This window comes from Equus asinus, chromosome 12, assembly GCF_041296235.1.
Source record: "Equus asinus isolate D_3611 breed Donkey chromosome 12, EquAss-T2T_v2, whole genome shotgun sequence".
Taxonomy (NCBI): Eukaryota; Metazoa; Chordata; class Mammalia; order Perissodactyla; family Equidae; genus Equus; species Equus asinus.
The window spans coordinates 75,345,427-75,366,785 of NC_091801.1; the positions used below are offsets into that span (position 1 = coordinate 75,345,427).

Consider the following 21,359-nt stretch of genomic DNA (forward strand, 5'->3'; position numbering starts at 1 on the left):
TAGGGTGACGCAGTGGCACAGTCCAGGTTTGGAGTCAAGTCTGTCAGGCTCAAAGCAGTCATGTTTGATGTGAACTTGAACCATGCAGAAGTGACATAGTGCAATACAAAATACTAATGACGTATCTGTTTATGCATACAGTTTGAAATAATGCAAAGCAGCACACGCCATAGCATTCCAAAAACAGCAGCTGAAGAAGGGGTACCCTCTGATACATCCTGCCTCATCATGGTGTGACGTCAGCAGGTAAATGTTAGTTAAGCGGTTGGGCTTGTGCTATGCTGAAAAAATGCAACCTCTGTTCCATAACTTTGGGATGAAAGCTGTGAAGGCTACGATAGCCAAAAAGCTTTGGAAGAGGCCATCAGCTCCCAGATTTTCCAGGCTCTCCACTGAGGAGAGGGCACTTTGCAAAATGCTACCACTGTGCTGAGAACACAAGAAGATGCTGTTAATCAGGCACATTTTTAGATCCACGGAGAACGGGAAAAATGCTGCTGACTCAGCTCTTGATCCACACCAAATCCTGTGCCCTGATGAGCTTCTGAACAACAGCCCCCCGAGATGTAGCCCTCCACCCTGCATTTATCCACGGTCGAAACGCCGTGCAAGGAGGCAAGTTTTGGATTGAGTGAGACATTCGGGCAGGTAGCCGGTTGGACTTGGCCTTTTCCAAGCCTTGGTCACTAGGCTGGGCTGTGTCCCCAAAGGCCTTGAATACTCCTTAAGAAGCTGAGGGGTCCACAGCTTAAGGAGGGTTCGGAGCTTTGGTGTGAGATCAGGCAGCATCAGGCCTGAGAGACCTGTCAACATGGGTTCAAAGAAGCATCGTGAAGATCAAAAGAAAGAACACGGGCAGGGATGCTCCGGACACTCACCTGTTAGTCCGGCCATTTATCATGATGATGATGGTGACCAACAGATGCTTCCACTCCCTGCTGCCCTTCTCCTCTACACCAACAAGTGTTTGCAACGCGTGTGTCTTACCTTCGTCATCAACCTCATCCTTCTCCCCATGGAATTGTCTCGGGGACACAAGACAACTTTAGCAGGCACTTGTCTAGGGGAGAGCAGCCTCCCAGTCTACAAACCCTGTGGGTGTCCCCCTGGGTCCAGGCAGCCCAGGCTCTCTGCCGTCAGACCCTCCAGGGATGGTTTGGAGGGAGACGCAGCCACCCTCCTGTGGTCTGTGCGCAGACCTCCCACGTGATGAAGTCGGCCCACACCGGTTGTCACTTCCCAGGCTGATGTGCTCTGTGGCCTTGGACAGAGGCGGCCTCTCTAGACCTCTGATTTCTCACTCTAGATCACAAGGGGATGGGGACTTTGTGTTAAGAGTCACCTTGGGCTTTTCTAAATCAAAGGACAAGGACCCTAGACTTTTTCCCATTCCCTTGATGACACCAGTTGATGCTGACAGAATAGCCACGGTATGGAGTATGGCTAAGGAGGTATTGAAAGATGCTTCATAGAGTCACCTGAAGATGACTTGGAACAATGAAGAGTTTTCCAGCGGGCAAGGTGGGGAATAGGCAAAAGCAAAGACATAAAGAGGTGAAATTGCGTGGTGTATCTGAGGGACCACAGTGGGTTGGTATAACCGGGACCACGTCTGCTCCTGGACTCCACACTCCAACCATCCTGAATTGCTCTCAGTTCTCTAAGTGTGCCCTGGCCCCTGGGCCTTTGCACAGGCTGTGCCCTCTGCTGGATTACTTTGACCATGACTCAGCCTGGCTGACCCCTACTCACCATGTAAGCTTAGTTTTAATAACATCATGTGGAAGTCTTTCCTTACTCCCTCTCCACACTCTGGGGCACTTGGCTAATTGCCTGTCATCTGAGCTCCCATGCCCATCCTCTCTTCTGGTGACCTCTACCTGCCCTATTCATGCTGATTCTCAGGGTCTCCTTATTTGGGGGTCTCTCCCATTAGACTCTGAACTCCCGAGGGCAGGCACCCCTCATTGTTGTAGTAGAAACTTAGCCAGTGTTTGTTGAGTGGATTAAAGGAAACAGTGAAGAATGACTCAGAAAGGCCGAGACGGGAGGCCCAGAGCCCAGTAACGTTTGGACTGACTGTCCTTGTCCAGGAGACAGAAAATGGGGAGGGGAGGGCCCTTCTGAAGACCCAGGACTGCAAACCCAGATCTCTCAGGGGGTCAGGCAGATAATGCAAACAAGTGAAGTGGCCCAGTGCTGGGAAGCAATAGGGAGTGGTGAGGACTGCAGAGAACTAGAAAGACTCAGGTCACAGTGAGAGGGGCAGCTGACACTTAGCTCTAGGCTTTGGGGAAGGAGTCTCACAATTTAGATTTTCCAAAATTTGTTGGAAATCTGAATTTTTTGTAAAATCTTCCCATTTTAAACTCTTGGCTCAAATTTAAAAGAAAATATTGTGCAGCTGGAACAAAGTAGGTCTGTAGGCTGGCTTAAGTTTGAGGGTGAAAGGAAGATATTTTGGGTACATGCAGAGGAGTTTGGGGGGCAGAACTCCATCTCGGTCAGCTGGGCAGGGTCTGAGCTGACAGAACATCTCCCTGCCTCTCTCTGCCAGGTTGTGGGTGTGGCTCCCATGCAGGGGGATTTCCTCCTGCCTGAGAGCCATGCGCCATGCAGGGACACTGACCTGCAAAACAGACTCTCAGACCAGGAGGGAGAGTCCCGAGTGCAGTTCCATTGGAGCCCTTGTCACTGAGCCCACGGAATTGCTCCAGCACAGTTTACATTTGGCGTGATTGCCTCAGAAACTAGTTAGTTAGCATACCAGCCAACAGCAAAGAATACTGCTGCCCCCTTCAGCAGCAATTGTAAAATGCCGCCTGCTCCTTGCTAACCACCTCTCTGGTATTTCCTTTGTGCCACTGATCATTAAATCCTTGTTCTGGAGGGCGGGAGGTGATCTTATGGCTGATGTGTGCTAATAAGGTATGTTGGCTCCCCCAGGCTCTCACTTACTTTCAGAATATTGATGCCCACACCATTTCATTAGCAACTCGAAAAGTCTCCCTGGATTTTAAGTTGTTTATCCCAGAGGACTGAAGTAGTTCACTCACACAGTCCAGGGAGTGCGGGGGTGGGGGAGATGGAAGGTCACAGGCAACCTAAGGACAACGTTCACCAGAATGAAACTGATTCTGACTCAGAAAGAGTGAGGTTATACGGGGAAGGCGGCTGGCCTTCGTGCTGTTCCAGGCTGCATTTTGCGTGCACCACCTCGCCTCATCCTCTGCCCAGTGCTGGGACGCACATAATGTCATTACCATTTTATAGACGATGAAACTGAAACTCATCAACGAAGATTTAGCATCCTCTGATGTAGGCCTCCCTTGATCCGGCCCCTAGTTCTGTCCACCCATCTCCTACCTTGAACTTTATGTTCCTGCGGTGCTCAGAAGCTTATCATTTTCTCTACAGCAAACTACTTCTTGCCAACCTGCCTTTGCTGTGCGGTGCCCCGGGCCAGGGGAGCTCTCCCATTTGTGTGCTTTCCTTTGCAATACTGACTCGTACTGAAATTTTAGGGTTCCACTCAAGGTTCAAGAAACCCTATCTGACCCTCAACCTGGGCTGGGTTAGGGACACCTCCTCTGTGCTTCCCTGAGGCCGGGACATCCTTCTGTCATTGTACTCATGACTCCACGCTCAAGGATCTGTTTGTGTTACTGTTCCCCCCACCGCACTAGGAACATATGGAGGGTGAGTGCTATGCCAAACTGAAGCACAAGTTCATCAATATCTGGTGAGTGAATGAGTACACAATGGTTGAGTTACACCATCCAATAGCCAATTTATCAGCCAATGAGAGATGACCGACAAAATGCCGGTATGGCAAACTTTAAGCAAAATGAGGAGCTGTCATTTCTAGATCGTGGAAAGATAGGTGTATTAGGGGTTATGAGTGGGATTTCATAGTATTAAGTGTTCTACCCGCAAGATCAGTCAGGAATACACCAAACCTACCTCTGCCCAGCCCTCTTTCTGGAAGGAGATGAACGTGCAGAGGACAATGGGACGCGGAACGAATTTTGCCGCGTGATGTGAGAGCTGGTGAAGCAAACCCCAGGCAGAACTCCCTGAGAAAGCGAGCACACGGCATAGGTGGAAGGTCCCAGGGTATCTCCCTCTCCTGCCACAGATCTGACCACCATCCCACCGGCTGACTCCTGCCCTTTGAACCCATGAGCCAGCCCTGAGTGAAGAGAAGAGTGAGGGCAGCATCTGCCCGGCGGTACTGAGGGGGCAGACACAGAGGCTGCTCCTGGGCCTGCCACAGGGATGGAGAAACACCCCACAGAGAGCCCTTCCCATTGCCGACATGTCCACAGCATCGTCTTGTCATCTGACTCAGATTGTACTGGGGCAGCCGTGAGAGGGCACCTCACAGAGCCCCAGCGATAGGAAGGGCCGTGCTCTGAAGTCCAAGGCAGTGTTTACACAGAGGCCACATCCCCCACGTCCCCATGGCTGCTCCCAGCCAATGACTCAGCACGGCCAGGGATTCCATGGTGGGCCGGGTTCCTGGGGGGCACCAGACTCTTCTGGTGGACTCCTCCCTGGGGCCTTACCGAACTTTCCTTAGGCCCAACTGCGCCCAGGACACGTCCACCTCTCTCCTCCTCTCTCCTTCACTGCCCAGCTGTCTGATCTCTCCTGGCCTTTCTGGTTGCCACCTCATTTTTTGTCTGACAGGTGTTTCCTCTAGTGAAATCTCTGTACACTTAATCTGGTCATGCATCTGTTTCTTAGATGCATGTTCTCAGACTAAGACACCGCTCCCCCTTCTTTGAGAGCAGGTGTGCAGGCAGAGCCTCAGAAATGCACCTGTCCCCCTACAGTGTCTGGACCAAGAACTGGCAGATTTGTTGGGCCGACAGACTTTTCTCTGTGGTGTCACACTCTCACCCCTGCAAAATTAGGGGCGCAGGTATGACACATTTAAATCCATACATAAATGTATATGTTTGCACTTAAACTTTCTATGCCTGTAATTTTTCTAACTCTAGATGTTTGTATTTGAGAATAAAATCTCTCAGGACAAACATATAAAAGTTTGTAACAATTTATGATAACAGGATACCGTTAATTATTTTTATTATCACAATGTAATAGTGAACTAAGGGGAAAAGGAAAGAAAGCCAGAAGGACAGGCAGAAAAGTGTTAATGGCCTCAGTTTCACAGAGAAATAAAAAAACTAAAAGACATGTAAAAGGTGGCTGGGGAGATGTTAAACAGGCAATTTTGATCAAAGGGAAATTTATTGTTTTGGAAGAGGAAAAGGTTAGTTAGAGGAGAAAATAAGCTTACAAATTAGAAAAATGGGTTTTGGTAAATGAGATCTCATTTAAAAAAATTAGGGAAAAGACTGAAAAATTGTAGAAAATTTCAGAATTTTATCATCCAAAATGAGGCGAGTCAAGACCATAGTTTGAATTTGATCAAGATGAGCTGAGGTCTTGGCAAAGGTTGAGCAGCTGCCATCCAAGCCCCCTAGCAATGGGGACCCAAGGCATGACAAAAATGTTTTAAGGGAAAACATCATGTACAAAAGAAGTGAATAATCAATAGAAACCCAGCGACTTCTGGAAGTGGTTGATCCCCTCTGCCCCAGAGAGAAGGTCTGAGACGGGGTTTGGAAGGGTCTGGACCCGAAGGAAAGACTGAGTCTTATGTAAACGATTACACTGTAATTTCAACTTACAAGCTTCTGGGTAACATGCAAACCCCCTGTATTGTCTACTAACTCATGTCACAGTCAAGATAAATCATCAATAACATTTATGGATTCATTTGCCTCACCCTCACTATTGTGTTTGGAAGGGATCCTTAGTGAGGGGAGGGTCATTGTGTTGGTCTGGAGTTTACCTGGATATGAGAAAGGAAGGAGAAAAATGCCTAGATAAATGAGCGACATCAATTACTGCAGTGCCCAACCAGCGGTAGGAAAGAAAGAAGTGAGTTGGGGTGTTCGAGAGTTGCACAAATGTCTAATAAGAAAGAAAATGGAATGGGGCCAGAAGTCTCAGATTGGAAGCCAAACTCCAAGTGAATCTGAAATTGTTACCTGGGCTGCCAAGGAGCTTGCTTAGATGACTTTAGGTTTTGGTGGTACGGGACTCTAGCCTATGGGGGTGTTGCACACACCTACAGAAGGGGAAAAGGAGCTGCGGCAGGTCAGGAAGGCCAACACACTCCCAGAAACGAGCAGAACAAGGGAGAGCAGCCCGTGAGCAGAGCGGGGAGGAGATGCGCTATGGGGTGGGGAGAAGGTTGCGCCCTGGCCAGCTGGCCTCTTGCTCTCCATACTTCTCCCTTCCCAGACTTTTGAGCACTGTACAGCATACTCAAAAATATCAACTGAGTTAAACCTATAGCTTATCATTCATGTTTGATTTCCATCAGTATTTGGGCAAGGGGATAAAAGTACTAACAAGCAAATCAGATGAAATTTGACAATACGTCCCAGTGTTCACAGTAATTACATACTAAGCCAGAAATACAGTGTAAAACAGCGTCACTCACCAACATGCGGGGCCACCAGCACACCCGCGAGGAGAAGCACAATCATGGCAGAGAGCAAAGGATGGGCCCAAGGCATCCTCTGGAGCAGCCTCCTGGGAGAGAAGTCAGCGGGATATGACGAGTGTGCTTTCAGAAATCCTATGAAATGAGAACCCCGGAGCCCCTTTGTCCCTAAGGCTGGGTGGTCAAAGAGAAAGCTCCAAAAGGGTTTTGTCCCAGATTTGCCACTAACTAGCAACATGACATTAGGGAGATCATATTCCCTCTCGGAGACTCGATTTATCCATCTGTAAAGCGGAAACTTAACCAGGCGCTCCTGGAGAACACAGCTATGGTCTTATTTATTTATTCACTCATTTACTGTGAGCCAGGCACATGGCAAGGATCTGGGAACACAGAGTAAGGACCCTGTAAGTTGCTTACAGACTAATGGGGAGGGAGGCAATTGAACAAGTGCCAGAGTTTGACTCTTGTCAATTGAACTTTAAATACCGCACACGGTGTGATACACCAGCATTCCAAATGTCCCTTTAGCAGGCTGACTGAACTTTGCTACCATCTCTCGACATATGAATAAGTTGGGCGATCGCATGGTGGTGCTGCCTGCTAGCAAACTATGCTTTTCCTGCAGCAGCTCCTTTCCCTCTTTCCTTGGCTTTTGAGCAATTTGAAAACTTTGTTGCAGTCCTGGTGATTTAAGAGCTATGCCTCAGGGATGGCCATGGGGGGAACGGGCAAGGTGGGCCGGGTCCAGGATCCTACCCTATTTCAATCATAGCTGCCCTGTGCTCGGATCAAATATTTCACCTCAATAGGCACTTACTTACTGCCTATTGACTCAAGCAGGTCAACCAGATATTTAAGAGAGAAAGAAAAAAGTTAAAGACCAGAGGGATTGAGAATAATATTATCTCCCTGAAGAATGTTAATGATGGTTGACTTGTGCATCTTCTGCTTTAAAACATGTTTTTAGACAAAGTATGAATGATAATACAGTGTGCACATGCTACCCCCGGGGCGCACACAGGGCTGCTGGATAGGATTGCATATGTTGTTCACTGTGCAAAGGTGTTATGCTGAGAGGGCAAGAAGGTGCCCAAAAGCAGCCAGTGCTCAACTCCCAAGCTTGCCCACTGCAGGGCTGCAGAAACCTGGAGGAAGGAGCATTTTCTGCAATTTGTTCTCCCAGAGGTAAATGTTGCCTCATGTCCTGGTGGCCCTGCATATGTACCCAAGGCCATGGTGGGCCACTCTACCTTGTGGGTGAGACTTGCTTTGAGGAAGATGTCCCAGAGGAGAAGATATCTGTAGGCCGTTGGATTGCTATTCTATGACACTGCCCCAGGGCCTAGCACAGCCTCTGGGGGCTGTAAGAGAAATGTTTGTTGAATGAGTGCAAAAGGGCAGAGTGTGAGTTCTTTGAGACTCTCCCTCAGCTCAAGCATTCTCAAATACTCTGGTTATTATCTGATCGTGCTCGGGCATAGTTCTCTTTGCAGCCTTTTTTAGCCAAATAATTTCCTAGAGCAAGTTGACTTTCAAAGTTAGGCTCTCTGATTGTCCTAGGGAGACTAAGATCTGAATGCCTTCTTGCCAAGGCCAGGAAACCAGCCTAAAACTTAAGGGCGAGGCCTAGGATGTCTCCAGATGGAAGGTGGCATGTCCTGGAAACTCCGCGGGCGAGACACTGAAGGCATTTCAGAGGACCCCATTGAAGTCATACCCACATGACTGAGGCTGATGTCACCACCTGACACTTACTATGTTAGATTTATTATTGTTATCATCACACAGTGACAGAATGTCAGAATGTAATGTCTGAACTCGGAAGAGGCAATGGAATCATCTAGTCCAATCACTCATTTTACAGATGAGATCATTGAGGCTCAGAGACCAGCAATTTATGGTAAAAATGACCCTCTTCCCAATTCCAGTGCTCATTCCAATAAGAGTACCTACTTAGGAGGTTGTTATGAGGACTGAATGAGTTAATCCAAGCAGGGCACTTAACAGTGCCTGATGGAGAGAAACGGCTCAGAAACATTAGTAAGTACAACCACTGTGTCTGGCACGCAGTGGAGGCTCAGTAAACAGTAGCTCTTACAATAAAGGGCCCCATTCCCTGTCAGAGCAGAAGCACCCTTTTGGCGAAAGGAAGGAGGCTGGTGAGTTTAGCACAGTGGATGTTGCTTTTTTTCTCTTGTGATGCTCATTTTAGGGAGACATCCTCTGGGTGGTCCTGATGCTCAGAGAAGATGCGGGGGATGTTTATTGGAATTGCAAATATGCTTATTGGATTTTCAAGCATATATTTATTAGAATGCAAATGAGGGAAGTGACCTTATTACAGACATCATCTTGACTCAGCTCTACTATACTTTTTAAAAGTAGGTTATAAGGAGGGGAGAACAGGGAGCTGTTGGTTAATGGGCACCAAGTTCCAGTTGGGAAGATAGAAAAGTCCTGGAGACGGATGATAGTGATGTCAGCACAAAAACGTGAATGGGCTGAATGCTACTGGACTGTACGCTTAAAAAAATGGCTAAAAGGGCAAATCTTATCTTATCTATGATTTAACACAACCAAAAACAAAGTAAGTTATAAACTTTAGGACCTTACTCCTTTAAATACTACCTTTCATCTCTGGGGTCATTCATTGTGTCGGGTGCTCCACTAAGCTTTCTCCATGAACAGGCTCGTAAAGACACTCTAGGACTTTCACTATCACACACCTCACTTTCTAGGTGGGGAACTGAGGCTCAGAGAGGGCCAGTAACTCGCCAAGGCCACCTTCACCAAGAGGCACAACTGAGGGGGCGCCATGGCGGCACGGGACACAGGATTCAAACTGAGGTCAGCTGGTCCGACTTGTGTTTGCTCCATGTATGTTGCCCTGAACTGCCATGCTGACCATTAAGTCCCAAATAAGGAGCCTAGGAATGATTCACTGTGTAGCTGTAATCCTTGGTAACACTTGTTTGGGAAGCCCCAGTCACTCGCTGGGGTCTGGTGTGACTCTGCAGTTGACAATTCCCAGTTGAGAGGCAAGAAAAGGCAAATCTCTGCCAGACAGAGGTGGCAGCACTTACTCAGCGCTCCACAATGGTGAGGGAGACCCGAGTCTGGGGACATGCACGTTAGGGGCTGTGGCTGGGATGGTGTCGGGCTGCTGCTGAAATCCAGCACCCCTCTGTCAGCCAAGGCAGGGTCCTTGGGGGCAGGCCTGTGTCCACCTGGAGGAAGGATTACCTTTTCCTAATTTGTCCAAGGAAGACTATGGGGCTGTCAGTGGCTCCATGGGGCAGTGCTGTCCTAGTGGGACTGAGGCTCCCCAGGCCTCACCTTGGTCTGCACACACCATTTGCACACACCTGGCTCACTAATCACCAAGGGTCCTGATGACCAATTCCTTACAGTGTAAAAAGTGTCTAAGAGCAAGGCTTTTCTAGCTGGACAGACCTGGGGTGGGGTGGGGAGCTCAGGCTCTGCCCTGACTCTTTGAGTCCCCTGATCCAGGCACCGAAGCTGCCTGGAACTCGCTTTCCTGGGCAGTAAAATACCCATAATGGTGGTTCTTCATCAAGGCATCATGAGATTAAATGGGGTAATCCTTGTAAAGGTGGGTCACATGCCTGGCATGTACTAAGTACTCAGTAAGGCCGGCCCATAATTGATGATTATTATATTTCCGCATCAGGTGCCCTGGGGAGAGTCAATGGCCCACACAGGTCTGTAAGACCCTCGTTGATGTGGCTTGGTAGATTTTTTTTTCTCAGGTAGATTCACCAGGTGTTGTCCCTCAGGCATCGCGTCTCCTCATACAAGGGCTCAGAGTGGCTTTGAGTTCCTAGAACATCCTGGAGTAGCATCTGGATCTCAGACACTCCTTGAAATGCCCCTGCCTCCGTCTCTTCCTCCATCTATTTCTCCCTCCATCTCTCCATCCATCCCCCCCTCCCTTTTTCCTTCCCTCTCTCCCTCCTCCCTCCCTTCTTTCATCCATTTCTCCCTCCATCCCTCCATCCTTCCCCACCTCGCCCTCCATCCCTCTCTTCCTCCTTCTTGGCTCCCCACCCCATCAGGCAAAGAGGGTGCCTACCGTGAAGGTCCCACTCGAAAGCAGTTGGATGAACGATGCTCGGCTTTGAACAAGATGGTGACTGAGCCCTTTATACCCCAAAGAAAGACCCTTAGTCATGTGATCGCCTCCCCCTCCTCACATCAATAGAACAGCCTTTCATGAACGTTGACAGGTGGGCTGCCTCTGTGGGGGGAGCAGGCATCGTAATACTATGGCTTGGAGCAGGTGGAGGCTCCATATTAAGAGGCCCCATCTTGAGCCTCAGAGAAGACCCAGGCTCTAATCAGAGAACAAAGGCTGCCCTGTTCCATGCCCCTCACTCCACCTCAAAGGTTTGGAGGCCCAGGGATTATGTCTCGGGGTCGTCAAGGGAGCTCTGGAGGATGAAAGACCGATGAAAGTCACACGGGCTCTCCTGCGAGGAAAAGGGCTGGCTTTGTCAGGTCTAGTTAATTCTTCAGCAAGAGGATCTCTGTGATGTTTTCTTATATGTTCCTGGCCTCAGGCCTGGGAATTCTATGCCTCTCCCCTTTAGGGGTTTTCTGCCCAAGCTGTGGGCTTGGGCGAGATGGGGCTTTCTAATCAGACATGCCAGGTCCCCGTGCCAGCCCTGCTCACTCGTTAGTAGTGGGACATTGAACTTGTCACTGCTCAGTCTTGGCTCCCGCAGCTGCTAAATGGGGACAATCCCCCTAAGACTGTGGGAGTGAGGTGAGCCCGGGAAGGGGCGCAGTAGGCAGCAGGGGCTCAGTGAGTCCCTGCTCCATCTCTCCTCTTGTAGCCCCCTTGTGAATTGTTCCCTTTCTAGATTTTAACAAGGAGGACTAACACTTACTGAGTACCTATCATGCACCACAAATATTTTTACAGGATTTTCTCCTTCTCATCTCTGCAGCAGCAAGATGGAGCATTAGCTCCATTGTACACACAGCACAAGTTGGTCTTCGAGGTTGAGGCGTATGTCTGGCTCATGTGATGGGGTCCTTCCTGGCTTACTGGTTGGCCTGGCTGAGGACGCTCTGTGTTGATCACTCTACCACTGTCTCCTGGAGAACCAGGGCTCCTCCAGCGATTAAATCTGGGGAGCCCTGAGCCTTTACAGAAGCCACAGAAGGGCTGCTTCAAATAATTAGCTGTCCTTGCGCCCTGAAGTTTTGTTTATAGGTCATTAATTATTGTTCCGTGTCTCATGTGCATTGAGGAATGAAGCTACGTGCCCTAGTCCTTTCTCACTAGCGTGTAAGTTACACCATCTCCTAAAGCATTAAGTCAATGGGGATGTGGGGTCCAATGTAACAAAATCCATCCTTTCAGCATCTCCAGGGCACAACTGCTGCTCACTGCTAAGGCATAATAACACCCTGTATAGGTATGTTGTTCTAGACACTTCATGGGGATTTGAGAAGGTTCATTTTCTCCGTGTGGCCTACAACGGGGTGTCTCAAATTTAGCACTGTTGGCATTTTGGGCCAATGATCTTCTGTTGTGGGGACTGTCCTGTGCATTGTAGGATGTTTAGTGGCCTGTGGGGCCTTGACCCACTAGATGCCAGTAGCCGTCCCCCACCCCAAGTTGTGACAAACAAAAAATGTCTCTAGTCCCTGCCAAACATCCCTTGGGGGCTCCAGATCACCCCTGATTGAGAACTACTGGCCTAGTGTGTCCCAGGAGGCTTGGTCTTTCTCTCTCTGTTGGTGGAGTGGGGTGAGAGTGAGTTTTTCACAAGAACTCAGACAGAAGAGAAAAAAGGTTGTTGTATGAGAATTTAAAATTACAGATTGTATTACAAAAGCATCCGATTTCCATACTCACACAAACCCTCAACACAAGTGCAACTATTCAGAAAGAGGCAGACACAGCCACATGCTCACACAAACCCACAGAAACACACATGGGACTAAGAAACACACACGGGACTAAGAAACACACACACAATACCTTTCCTCCTCTTCCATTTTCCCTCTCTCCTCCCCCCCAAGGCCCTGCTCCCCCACCCCTCCCTCCCTTTCTCGTGCCAATTTAGCTTGTCTTTGGGGCATAAATGAAATAGACAGAAATGCACCTGTGCCTTTGCCTCCGGCAAGAATCCTGTTTAATGATGTTACACGTGTAACTGCACCGTCTCCTTCCTCTGCTGGGGGACAGTAACTGTCCTATCTCTTTCATCTCATCAGCAAACCACTGGTGGCCACATATGTACAAATTGTCAGGAGCTCCTGCATAGTAGCAGCCCCGGAGGCCTCCTCATTGCCCTAAGCATCCCAAATCAGGACTTATTCAATCAGGAGGGCTCAAACTTCTTAAATTTCACCAGACCGTGGACTCCAGGCTCGGGTCAGTCTGCTCTGGGCCCCATTTTCCACCTGCTGTGGCTGCTGTTGTGACAGATAGTGTGATCCTAGAAAACCAGTCCCATATGGTCCTCTGAGCCTTTGTCCCTGCTTCGAGGTCAGATCCCTGCGCGGGCCTCAGAGGTCATCCGCATGTGGGCTTTTAAAAGTTATAGTCACGCTCAGTCATTATCCCCAAAGTATGGGGTGGCTGGGTCCACATGGGCTTTCCCCATAAGCAGAGAGCTGGGGTGTTGGGACCAAGTCATCAGTCCATCCTACTTTCCCTGATGATAAATTACTCTTTAGGGCACTTCAGGGATCCTTTCTTGCCAAAGATCCTTAATTAATATCAACTTCATCCGTCAGAGAGGGCCGAGTCAGATTAACCCACACCTAATGAATGGAGCTCCTTTCTTGATTCCGATCCAAACTGGAGTCCCTTTGCCTTGGCAAATTTACTGTATCCTCAGTAAACTAGAGGGCCCTTTGCAGGCCCCAAAAGTCATGATAACAGCTGTTTTTGAGCTTTACATTTGCATAACTTTGAGTGGCTCTCAAGAGTTCTGGGGATTCAAAAGAAATCTTTCTGTGTATGGCCAGACAGGGAAGCATCTGGCTGCTTCTCCCCCCAAAATTCAAGTTCTGCCTCCCCAAGGACCAGTTGTTCACAGGTGGTGCAAGGGCTCCCAAGTGTCTTCCAATGGGGAAAACTGTCTCTACTTGGACCCCAAATGGAAGGTGACTTTTCTCACCAAAGAGAAGGTATAGATCTCAAAAAGGTGGAAGATTGATGGCCAGGCAGTGACTAAGGTGAGAGAGTGGAACAAGGGCTCCAGACACATCGAGAGGGAAGCTGTCCCCATAGTGAGGGACTCAGCAGTCCTTGTGGGTCCACCAGAAAGAGTAAACCTGTTTAGTAATGCTTTGCATATTGACTCAGCATTTACAGGGATATTGGAGCAACTGCAGACGTGGAAACAGTAAAGAGGGATCTGATACAATAAGGGGACCCCTCAGTGAGTGGGTGTGCAGCAGAGGGCTGACTCAGCAGGGCTACGATGTTCAACCCTGCAACTTCCAAGGAAAGCTCTGCCCTTGGACGGCTCCTGGGAGACCACCTCTGAACACTTGGAATATCCTGCCTGATGAGAATGTCTTTCCCCACCTGGGGCTTTGGGCCATGCCAGATAGTCTAAGCCAAGGATGTGATTCATAGTTGGGGCCTCAGGTCACGCTGTGCTGGTTTGACCTCTGGAGCGGCTGGAGACCACATACAGTCAGCCATGAGGGCACTTCATGTCCACATGACCAACACCTAATAAAAATCTGGACTCCATGGCTCAGATGAGCTTTCCTGGTTGATAATGGTCTGTAAATGTTGTCACACACCACTGCTGGCAGAGTAAGTGCCATCCACAGGACCCCACTGGAGAGGACAGCGGAAGCTCGTGTCTGGGCTCTCCTGGACTCCGCCCTGCACCTTTTACCTCTGCTGATCTGGGTCTGTGTCCTTTTGCTGTAATAAAGAGTAAATGTGAATCTAACAACTGTTCTGAGTTCCGTGAGTCCTGTTAGTGAATCATTGAACCTGAGCGTGCTCCTAGGGACCCCCAAGTATGGGGGGCACATGAGAGGAATCAAGACAAGACATCAACAAGAACAACTCTCTCCTCCTCCTGAGATAAGGTTCTCATCACCTCCTACTTAGGGGGCTTGGGAGATTATCTGGACCCCATGGTACAGCAAGTCTGATTAGTTACACAGAACCAACTTCTAGTAAACTGTACAGAGAAATCGGATGTGAATCTCCCCAGGGTACAGGTTCAGTTTTCCTCGTTTATCCTTGTGTTGCCTTCCTAAAGTGCCAAGTTTAAGTCACTTTCGGTTCTAGTCAGAGTCTCAGTGCCTGGACTGGTTTGTTCCTGCTAATGTCACACCTCAACCCCATTTCTTCAGTCTCAGAATTACTGCAAGCATCATGGGAGTTTCTTGGGCATAGATATCAGGTTTCTGTGACCTTGGGGCAGACAGGGGAGTTGGCATTACTGCATCAACTGTGAGGCCTCTAACATGTCATCTTCCACCTTCAATACCTCAAACAGATTCACAGGAGAGAAAGAAATGCTACTTCCAAAAGGGACTGCTTTCAATTAATTGATGATCTAGCTGGAGCCTGGGTGAATTCTGCAATGCAGCCAACTTGGACCAGGGGCCAGGGTGGAGAGATGCTGCCCATTGTTGTTAGGTCCCATTGCTCTTTCAAGACCTCACACAGACTTGCAGATATTCTCAAGGCATTTTTGTTTTAAGGCTGAAAGAAAAAAAGAAGAGGAAACTCAAGGTGCTGAGAAGAAAATGCTACAGAGACATCAATTCTGACAGCAAGAGTGATGGCCCAGGCTCTTCCCGAAGGCAAGTGTGTGGGAATGCACTGGACAGCGTGTTACTCAAAGTCAATGTCAGAGAGCGGAAAGGACTTGTGCAAGACCCTCTTGCTAATTAGCAGCAAAGTTGAGTCGGGAGCAGCCCTCATTTCTCCATTCTCTGCCCAGTGATGTTTTTCTAATACCCAGCTGTATCTACCTCATCTCCCCAGTGTGCATACAGCTAATCTAGACTCATTAATATGTTGTTCAGTAAATGTAATACGTTGTTTGTGTAGAGATTTTAACGTGGCAAGGATGAAAGGAGAGCCATTCAATTATAAGTCGCTGCAAGATTTCCTATCCCCTCTCCCCACAGCAGGTTAAGGGATTTCTATCTTTGACTACTGAGCCCCCTACCTCCCCTCTGCAGATGCTTGGCTTTTGTGCTGCAGAATAAAGGCGATGATAGAAAGAGAAGGCAGAAGTGGGGTGATGGATTTGCACAAGAATTAAGGGAGCTATGTTTGAGAGAGAAGAAAGCATAGAGGCAAAAGGAAGAGAAAATAAACAAGAGGAGGGATGTGGAAATAGAGGAGAGCCAGAAAGTTTGATTTTAGGAGTGCTAGTGAGTGATCCATTGGAAAATGAAGCCTGGATAGGGGCTTTGAGATGGTAGCTGTGGGAAGTGAGAGCTAATGGAGGGCAAGAAGAAGAGGAAGCGTTTCTAAGAAGTGTTATCACGAATCCACTCAATGTTCTTTAAGACCCACAAGGAAGGATTGGGTGGCTAAACTGTTTGTTTGTTTTAATGTAAAACATTGCCAAGACTGGGCCATAGAACACCCAGCTTATATTTGGGGTACATTAAGCAGGGATTTTTCACAGAGTTCAGTATAGTTCCACGACTTTTAGGAGGCCAGAATCCCTTAGACCAGATAGTCCAGGTGGATGGCACAATAAAATGGCCAAACCATTGGTTTTGGGACCCGACAGACTAGATCAGCCACTTTTGTCTGCAAAAGCGGGAGAAAGAATAAAGCCGATGTCTGGCACCCCTGAGAGTAGATGGGGCTCTGACGCCACCAGGATGAGGCGAGAGGTACCATACACCCTGCTTCCAGCACCTCATGCTGCCTTCTTTCCTTGAATTATTTGTATCCATTTTGCTTTGGGCAGGAATTTGAGTGTTTACACGGGGTTTGTCTTCTGTTTGAATTTTCTTTGTTTGTTTGTCTTTTTAGCTCACATGGGACTCAGAGAGGAGAAGCAAGTTGCCCAAGATCACACAGAAAGCAGCATTGCTTCGTCGGGATGACTCCTGCTTTTTTTTTTCTATACCTTATTGCAAACATCAAACTGTTCGGTGAAGGGAAATCAGACATACTCTAGACTCTTTTTGTCTAGAATTAACGACGAACTAGATGAGCTCCACCTCTCTCTACTGGCTCCTTGCTAAGGTCGGAAAATCTCTCAGAGTTCTAGAACTCTTGCATATAATGCATTCATCGCTAAGCTACAATGTAGTCAAGCTGTGTACTTACTGAGCGAGTGGGACAACCTTTTCACCCTCTGACAGATGTATGTTGCATTCTTCAGAAACCAGGAATAGTATTCAAGACAGTACCTAAAGATTTAGATCAGAGTTGAGAGCAATCACTATTTTTTGTGGCCGTTAGAAGACAATCAGACTAAAAAAAGTCATAATGGCCAAGTATTCACTGCAAAGAACCCACTTCTCATCTTTATAGGGCATGGGAGGAGAAGTAGCGAATGAGGCAGAGTAGGAGAACGCTCAGAATTTAGCGTCAACAAGACTTATTTTTAGTCCTAGCATCATCACTTACTAGAACGTGTGACTTCAGGCTGATTTCTTAATTCTCTGGGCCTTCGTCTTTCCACATATAAACAAAAGGCAATAATAGAACCTACACTCATAGGTTCTCATAGCACTAAATGAGATAACGTTTGCAAAGTTCCTGAACAGTGCCAGACTTATTATAATAGGTGCTCAATAAATGATGATGTTCATTTATTTGGTTTTCTGTGTGAGATGGAGTAAGAGGGCAGTGCTGTTATAGTTGACATTGCAGAAAATACTTTGCAAAATAATATCCTTGGCTCTTGGCTGGTGGCTGCAAGGATTCCTTCAAAGGACTTCAGCGAGAAGAGCACTGATCACATTATTAGGAAGAAGAGTTTTCAGTGTGGGCTGTGTCACCAGCTCAGTGTGGGAGTCTGGGAATTCACTTCCCTTTTACTCCCTCACCTGATGCATGAGGAGGTTGGGCTACACACTGTCTAATTTCTCTTCCATCTCTATCATTCTGTGATGCTAGCACGCTCTGGGGAGTGACTAACTTCTCAAGTAAAGCTGGCTGTAAAGATTTCCCAGGTTCTATCACATTCTATTTACAAGACACTGCAAAACTGAGGAAACCGAGGGACAGAGATGAACCGATTTGCTCAGACATCCTGAATTAACCCAAGTAAGCCACTCCATGCCAGAACACATTGCCATTCTAGTAGACAACAAGACCAAGATGAGTCAAGGCCCAGCTGGGAAAAAACAAACCCAGGTGGTTCTAGAGAGCGAATTTAATACTGGGAACTAAATATAAAGGGATTAGAAGAACTCTAACCTAAAAAGAGATTAGAAAGAACCAACAGGGGAAATATTGTTTAATGTGAAATACAGGGGGAGAAAATTTCTGGCTTCTCCCCTCTACTGTCCTCCGATCTCCTGCCAATATCTCCCATTGGATAAACAGGAAGCTGGCTGGCAAGGTATTCTGGGAAATGTAGTATGTACCAGTCAACCCCCTTCATTACAGAGCAGATTAGAGAAAGAGCAGGGAATGGATCTGAGAGTCGAGTGGAGTGATGAATACCACCAGGGCTACTTTTGCTGTGAGCCTGTGACCTTATATTCTCAAGATGACATCTCAAAAGCTTGCTCAACAGCTGACATGGCCACTAGGAATTTTGTTGCCACAGCTACAACATGTCAAGGATGCTACAGGTGGAATTCAAGCTTGGCTAGGAGAGTGAACAAGAGAGCAGTGCACCGACAACCACAAGTGCATCCTCATCAGTCAGCAACCACTGAGTGCAGCTTTCCAGGCTGTGCAGGACCAATTAGAGAAATGATTTCATTTCATTTCCATTTCTTCTCACCACAATCTGGCAACATAGGCAAGAAGGCTGCTACCCTTCTACATGAATGGTGCTCCTGGAATTGGGCAACACGTGGCTGGGGATGTAGACGGGGCTATATCCATTTTGAAGATAAACTGAAATTCAGATAGGTTAAATGACTAGCCCACATAGCTTATAAGTGTCAGAGCCTAACTTTAAACCCAGGTCTGCTTGGTTTAAACCCCACTCTCCTACAGCATGCTAAGCCACTTCCTAGCTTTGAGGGCCTTGGTTCTGTGGCCTAGTCCCATTTCCCTCACTGCTGACTTGACAGTGTGCAGCTTGACAAGATTTTTTTTCTAACAACCACAAAAAACTGCTTCCAAAACACAGAGGCTATCAAACTACCCTGGGGACTGAGCTCAATCTGTTCAGAATGAAGAAGGGAATGGAAAGCCGGGAGAAGCAACTGGAGCTGTGGAAAAAATCAAAACCTTGCAAGCGCTAACCAGGTGCTAGAAAGGACAAAGTGTTCCTGAATAGGGACATACGCCAAGGACAGTGGCCTCCATCTTTGCTGCAGCCACATTGAACGTCTTGGTGGTCCTAAGATGTTCCAGGCTGCCTCTCGCTCTCCATCTTTGCATACGCTCTTTCTTTTGCCTGGAGTGGCCTCTCCCATTTTATGCTTGGAAAACTCCTGCTCCTCCATCAAGCCCTATTAGTCATTTCCTCTGGGGCCCACAGCCCATATTCGGAATCTGCTGTTGCACTTGTCATACCTCCCTGTGATTTGTCTCTTTACATGGCCAACTTCCCCACTAAACCATGATGCTTTGATCACAGGGGCTGTCTTATTCAACAAACATACTGAGTAATGCCAGCCTCCCACTCTGTTATTCTTAGCCCATATTCAACATGTACTATGAGTTTATAGAAAAATTCACTATTAAGTTAAAATACAGGGAAAAGAAAAAATAAGCTCAGGTTTACAGAGGCTTCATTTCTCTAAATTTAAACTCAAAACTTCTTTCTGGAAACTTCTGCCTTCCCTGTTTATCCTTCTAGCCAATATTTGCAATATAGATTTTTCAAAGGTAATTTTTTTTCCAAGGGGATGAGATTAATAGGTTTTGCCTGTGTGCATGACTTGGTTCTATCACTTACTACGTCATATTTTAACTTGTGTTTATGACCATTTCCTCCTCTCTGTTATGATGTCCTCAGGTTCTGGGTTTACTTCCGGTTCCCCTCTCTATTCCTGTGGCTCAGCACAGAGCATAACTGATAGATGGTGGAGACTCAAAACACGTTGTTGATTTAAAGAGTTCGTGGAAGAAGGTTCTGATAGTGGGCTGATCCTGTAAGAAAGTATTGTTGCAAAAGTTTTCTCTTCTGTAGCATCAGCTCGTGCAGTGGAGAAATGCCTTCACTTTGCTTGCTGTCACCCTCGGTCTATGGATCTTTCTTATTTTCCTCTCCAGGTGGAACATCCACACTGATTGAGGGACCAAGACCAGGGCCAGAAAGGGGGGATGGAAAAAGGCTGCAAACCTGAGCTTGGGGCTCAGAGCCAGTGGACGATGGAGATTTGAAAAGCTGAAGGATCACGAGTAGATTCTGAAAATAACCTTAAAGATCTGAGAGATTGGCCCCAGGCCACTGGAGCAGAAGTCTTCCTCCACGTGGCTTGGTTCTGGGTCTACAACCAAGAATAAATCCCAGAAGAAAAGATGGTATGTCTGCACTCCAGGGCAGGGGATAATGTCGACACCTAGACCTTCTTAATAGAAGATGGACGCTGCCTTCTTATTTTCTTTTTACAATCTTCTCATTTGGCTGGCAAATGACTGCTAGGGATTTGTGAAAGACCTAGACTTTAGATGGACACGTTCTCTAATTATTTTCTTCTCGCAAATCTCACCAGGCTGAGGGCATTAGGGCTCAGGGACCACTCAAAGTTCTCTGTGATCATTCCACCAGATGTGACACAACTCAGTTCAACTCAACTCAACTTGATTAGACTTGACTCAACTTGACTCAACTGAACTTCCTGTGTCAAGCAAGTCCTGTACTTGGTTCTGGGGACCCAGAAATGAAAGAGGTTTCATTCTGGCTCTCGAAGAGGTGACAGTCTAGTAAAGGACTTACTGGAGAGACCACTCTTTGAGGGACACCTGTCACCTGTCTGTGGGTTATTTAGCACCTGGCCACCTTGTGACCTGCAAAGAATCCACACAGCACGAGAAGCCCCTAAATACCGGACGTGAAAAGCAGCAGCTGGCCCAGGTTACCTCATGGCCTCCATCCTGGGGTCTGTCCTCTGGCTCATGCAGAGACATTGTTGGAAAAAGCGGCACAGCTCCATCAGACAAGGGTTGAGCTTCTGGATGGCCAGGGTGAGAGGAGCAGCTGTCATGGCCTCCTCTTTGGGGAATGGCTGAGGACACCCTAGAAAATGTAATCCCAGACCATTAAAATCAACAAGAGTTTAGCAAACTTCTTCCCTGTGAGGCACTGTGCTAGGTGCTTCCAGTCCTGCCCCTGATCTCAGGGACCTCTGAGACAGACAGGCAAACACAGTGCTGCTACGCCATTGCCCGGGAAAGCTGCTGAGTGGGTTCCAAGAGACAAGTGGAGAGAGGTGGGGATCTAGTTCCTGAAGGAAATCAGAGATGGTTCACTGAGGAGGAAATATTAAACAAGGATCTGAAACAGCGTACGGAAACAGATCAGGTGGAGACATTTCCAGTGTAAGAGACAGAGTACATGATGACTCAGCATCATGCAAGGGAATGGTCTGCTGATGGGAAAATGGAGAGTAACTTGATGGTACAGAGGGTACGGGATGTGTGTGCAAGGACATATGTGTGCATGTGTGTGTGCATATGTGTACACACATGGGTATATGTGGTTTGCAT

At 47.7% G+C, this 21,359-nt stretch overlaps 2 protein-coding genes across 2 annotated transcripts in view; both read right to left on the bottom strand.

The window, feature by feature from the left end:
- The window catches only part of OC90 (otoconin 90), a 41,257-nt gene extending 31,911 nt beyond the window's left edge, over nt 1-9,346 (bottom strand). The window contains exons 1-2 of the mRNA XM_070480906.1: nt 9,261-9,346; nt 6,524-6,615 (exon numbers count right to left, since the gene is read on the bottom strand). Coding sequence (XP_070337007.1) covers nt 6,524-6,615; nt 9,261-9,346 — 178 coding nt within the window. The remainder of the gene's footprint in view (nt 1-6,523; nt 6,616-9,260) is intronic.
- Nucleotides 9,347-15,204: 5,858 nt separating this feature from the next.
- Nucleotides 15,205-21,359, bottom strand: part of HHLA1 (HHLA1 neighbor of OC90) — a 31,627-nt gene continuing 25,472 nt past the window's right edge. Inside the window, exons 14-16 of the mRNA XM_014831298.3 lie at nt 20,733-20,889; nt 16,845-16,927; nt 15,205-15,248 (exon numbers count right to left, since the gene is read on the bottom strand). Of these exons, the coding sequence (XP_014686784.3) occupies nt 15,205-15,248; nt 16,845-16,927; nt 20,733-20,889 (284 nt within the window). The remainder of the gene's footprint in view (nt 15,249-16,844; nt 16,928-20,732; nt 20,890-21,359) is intronic.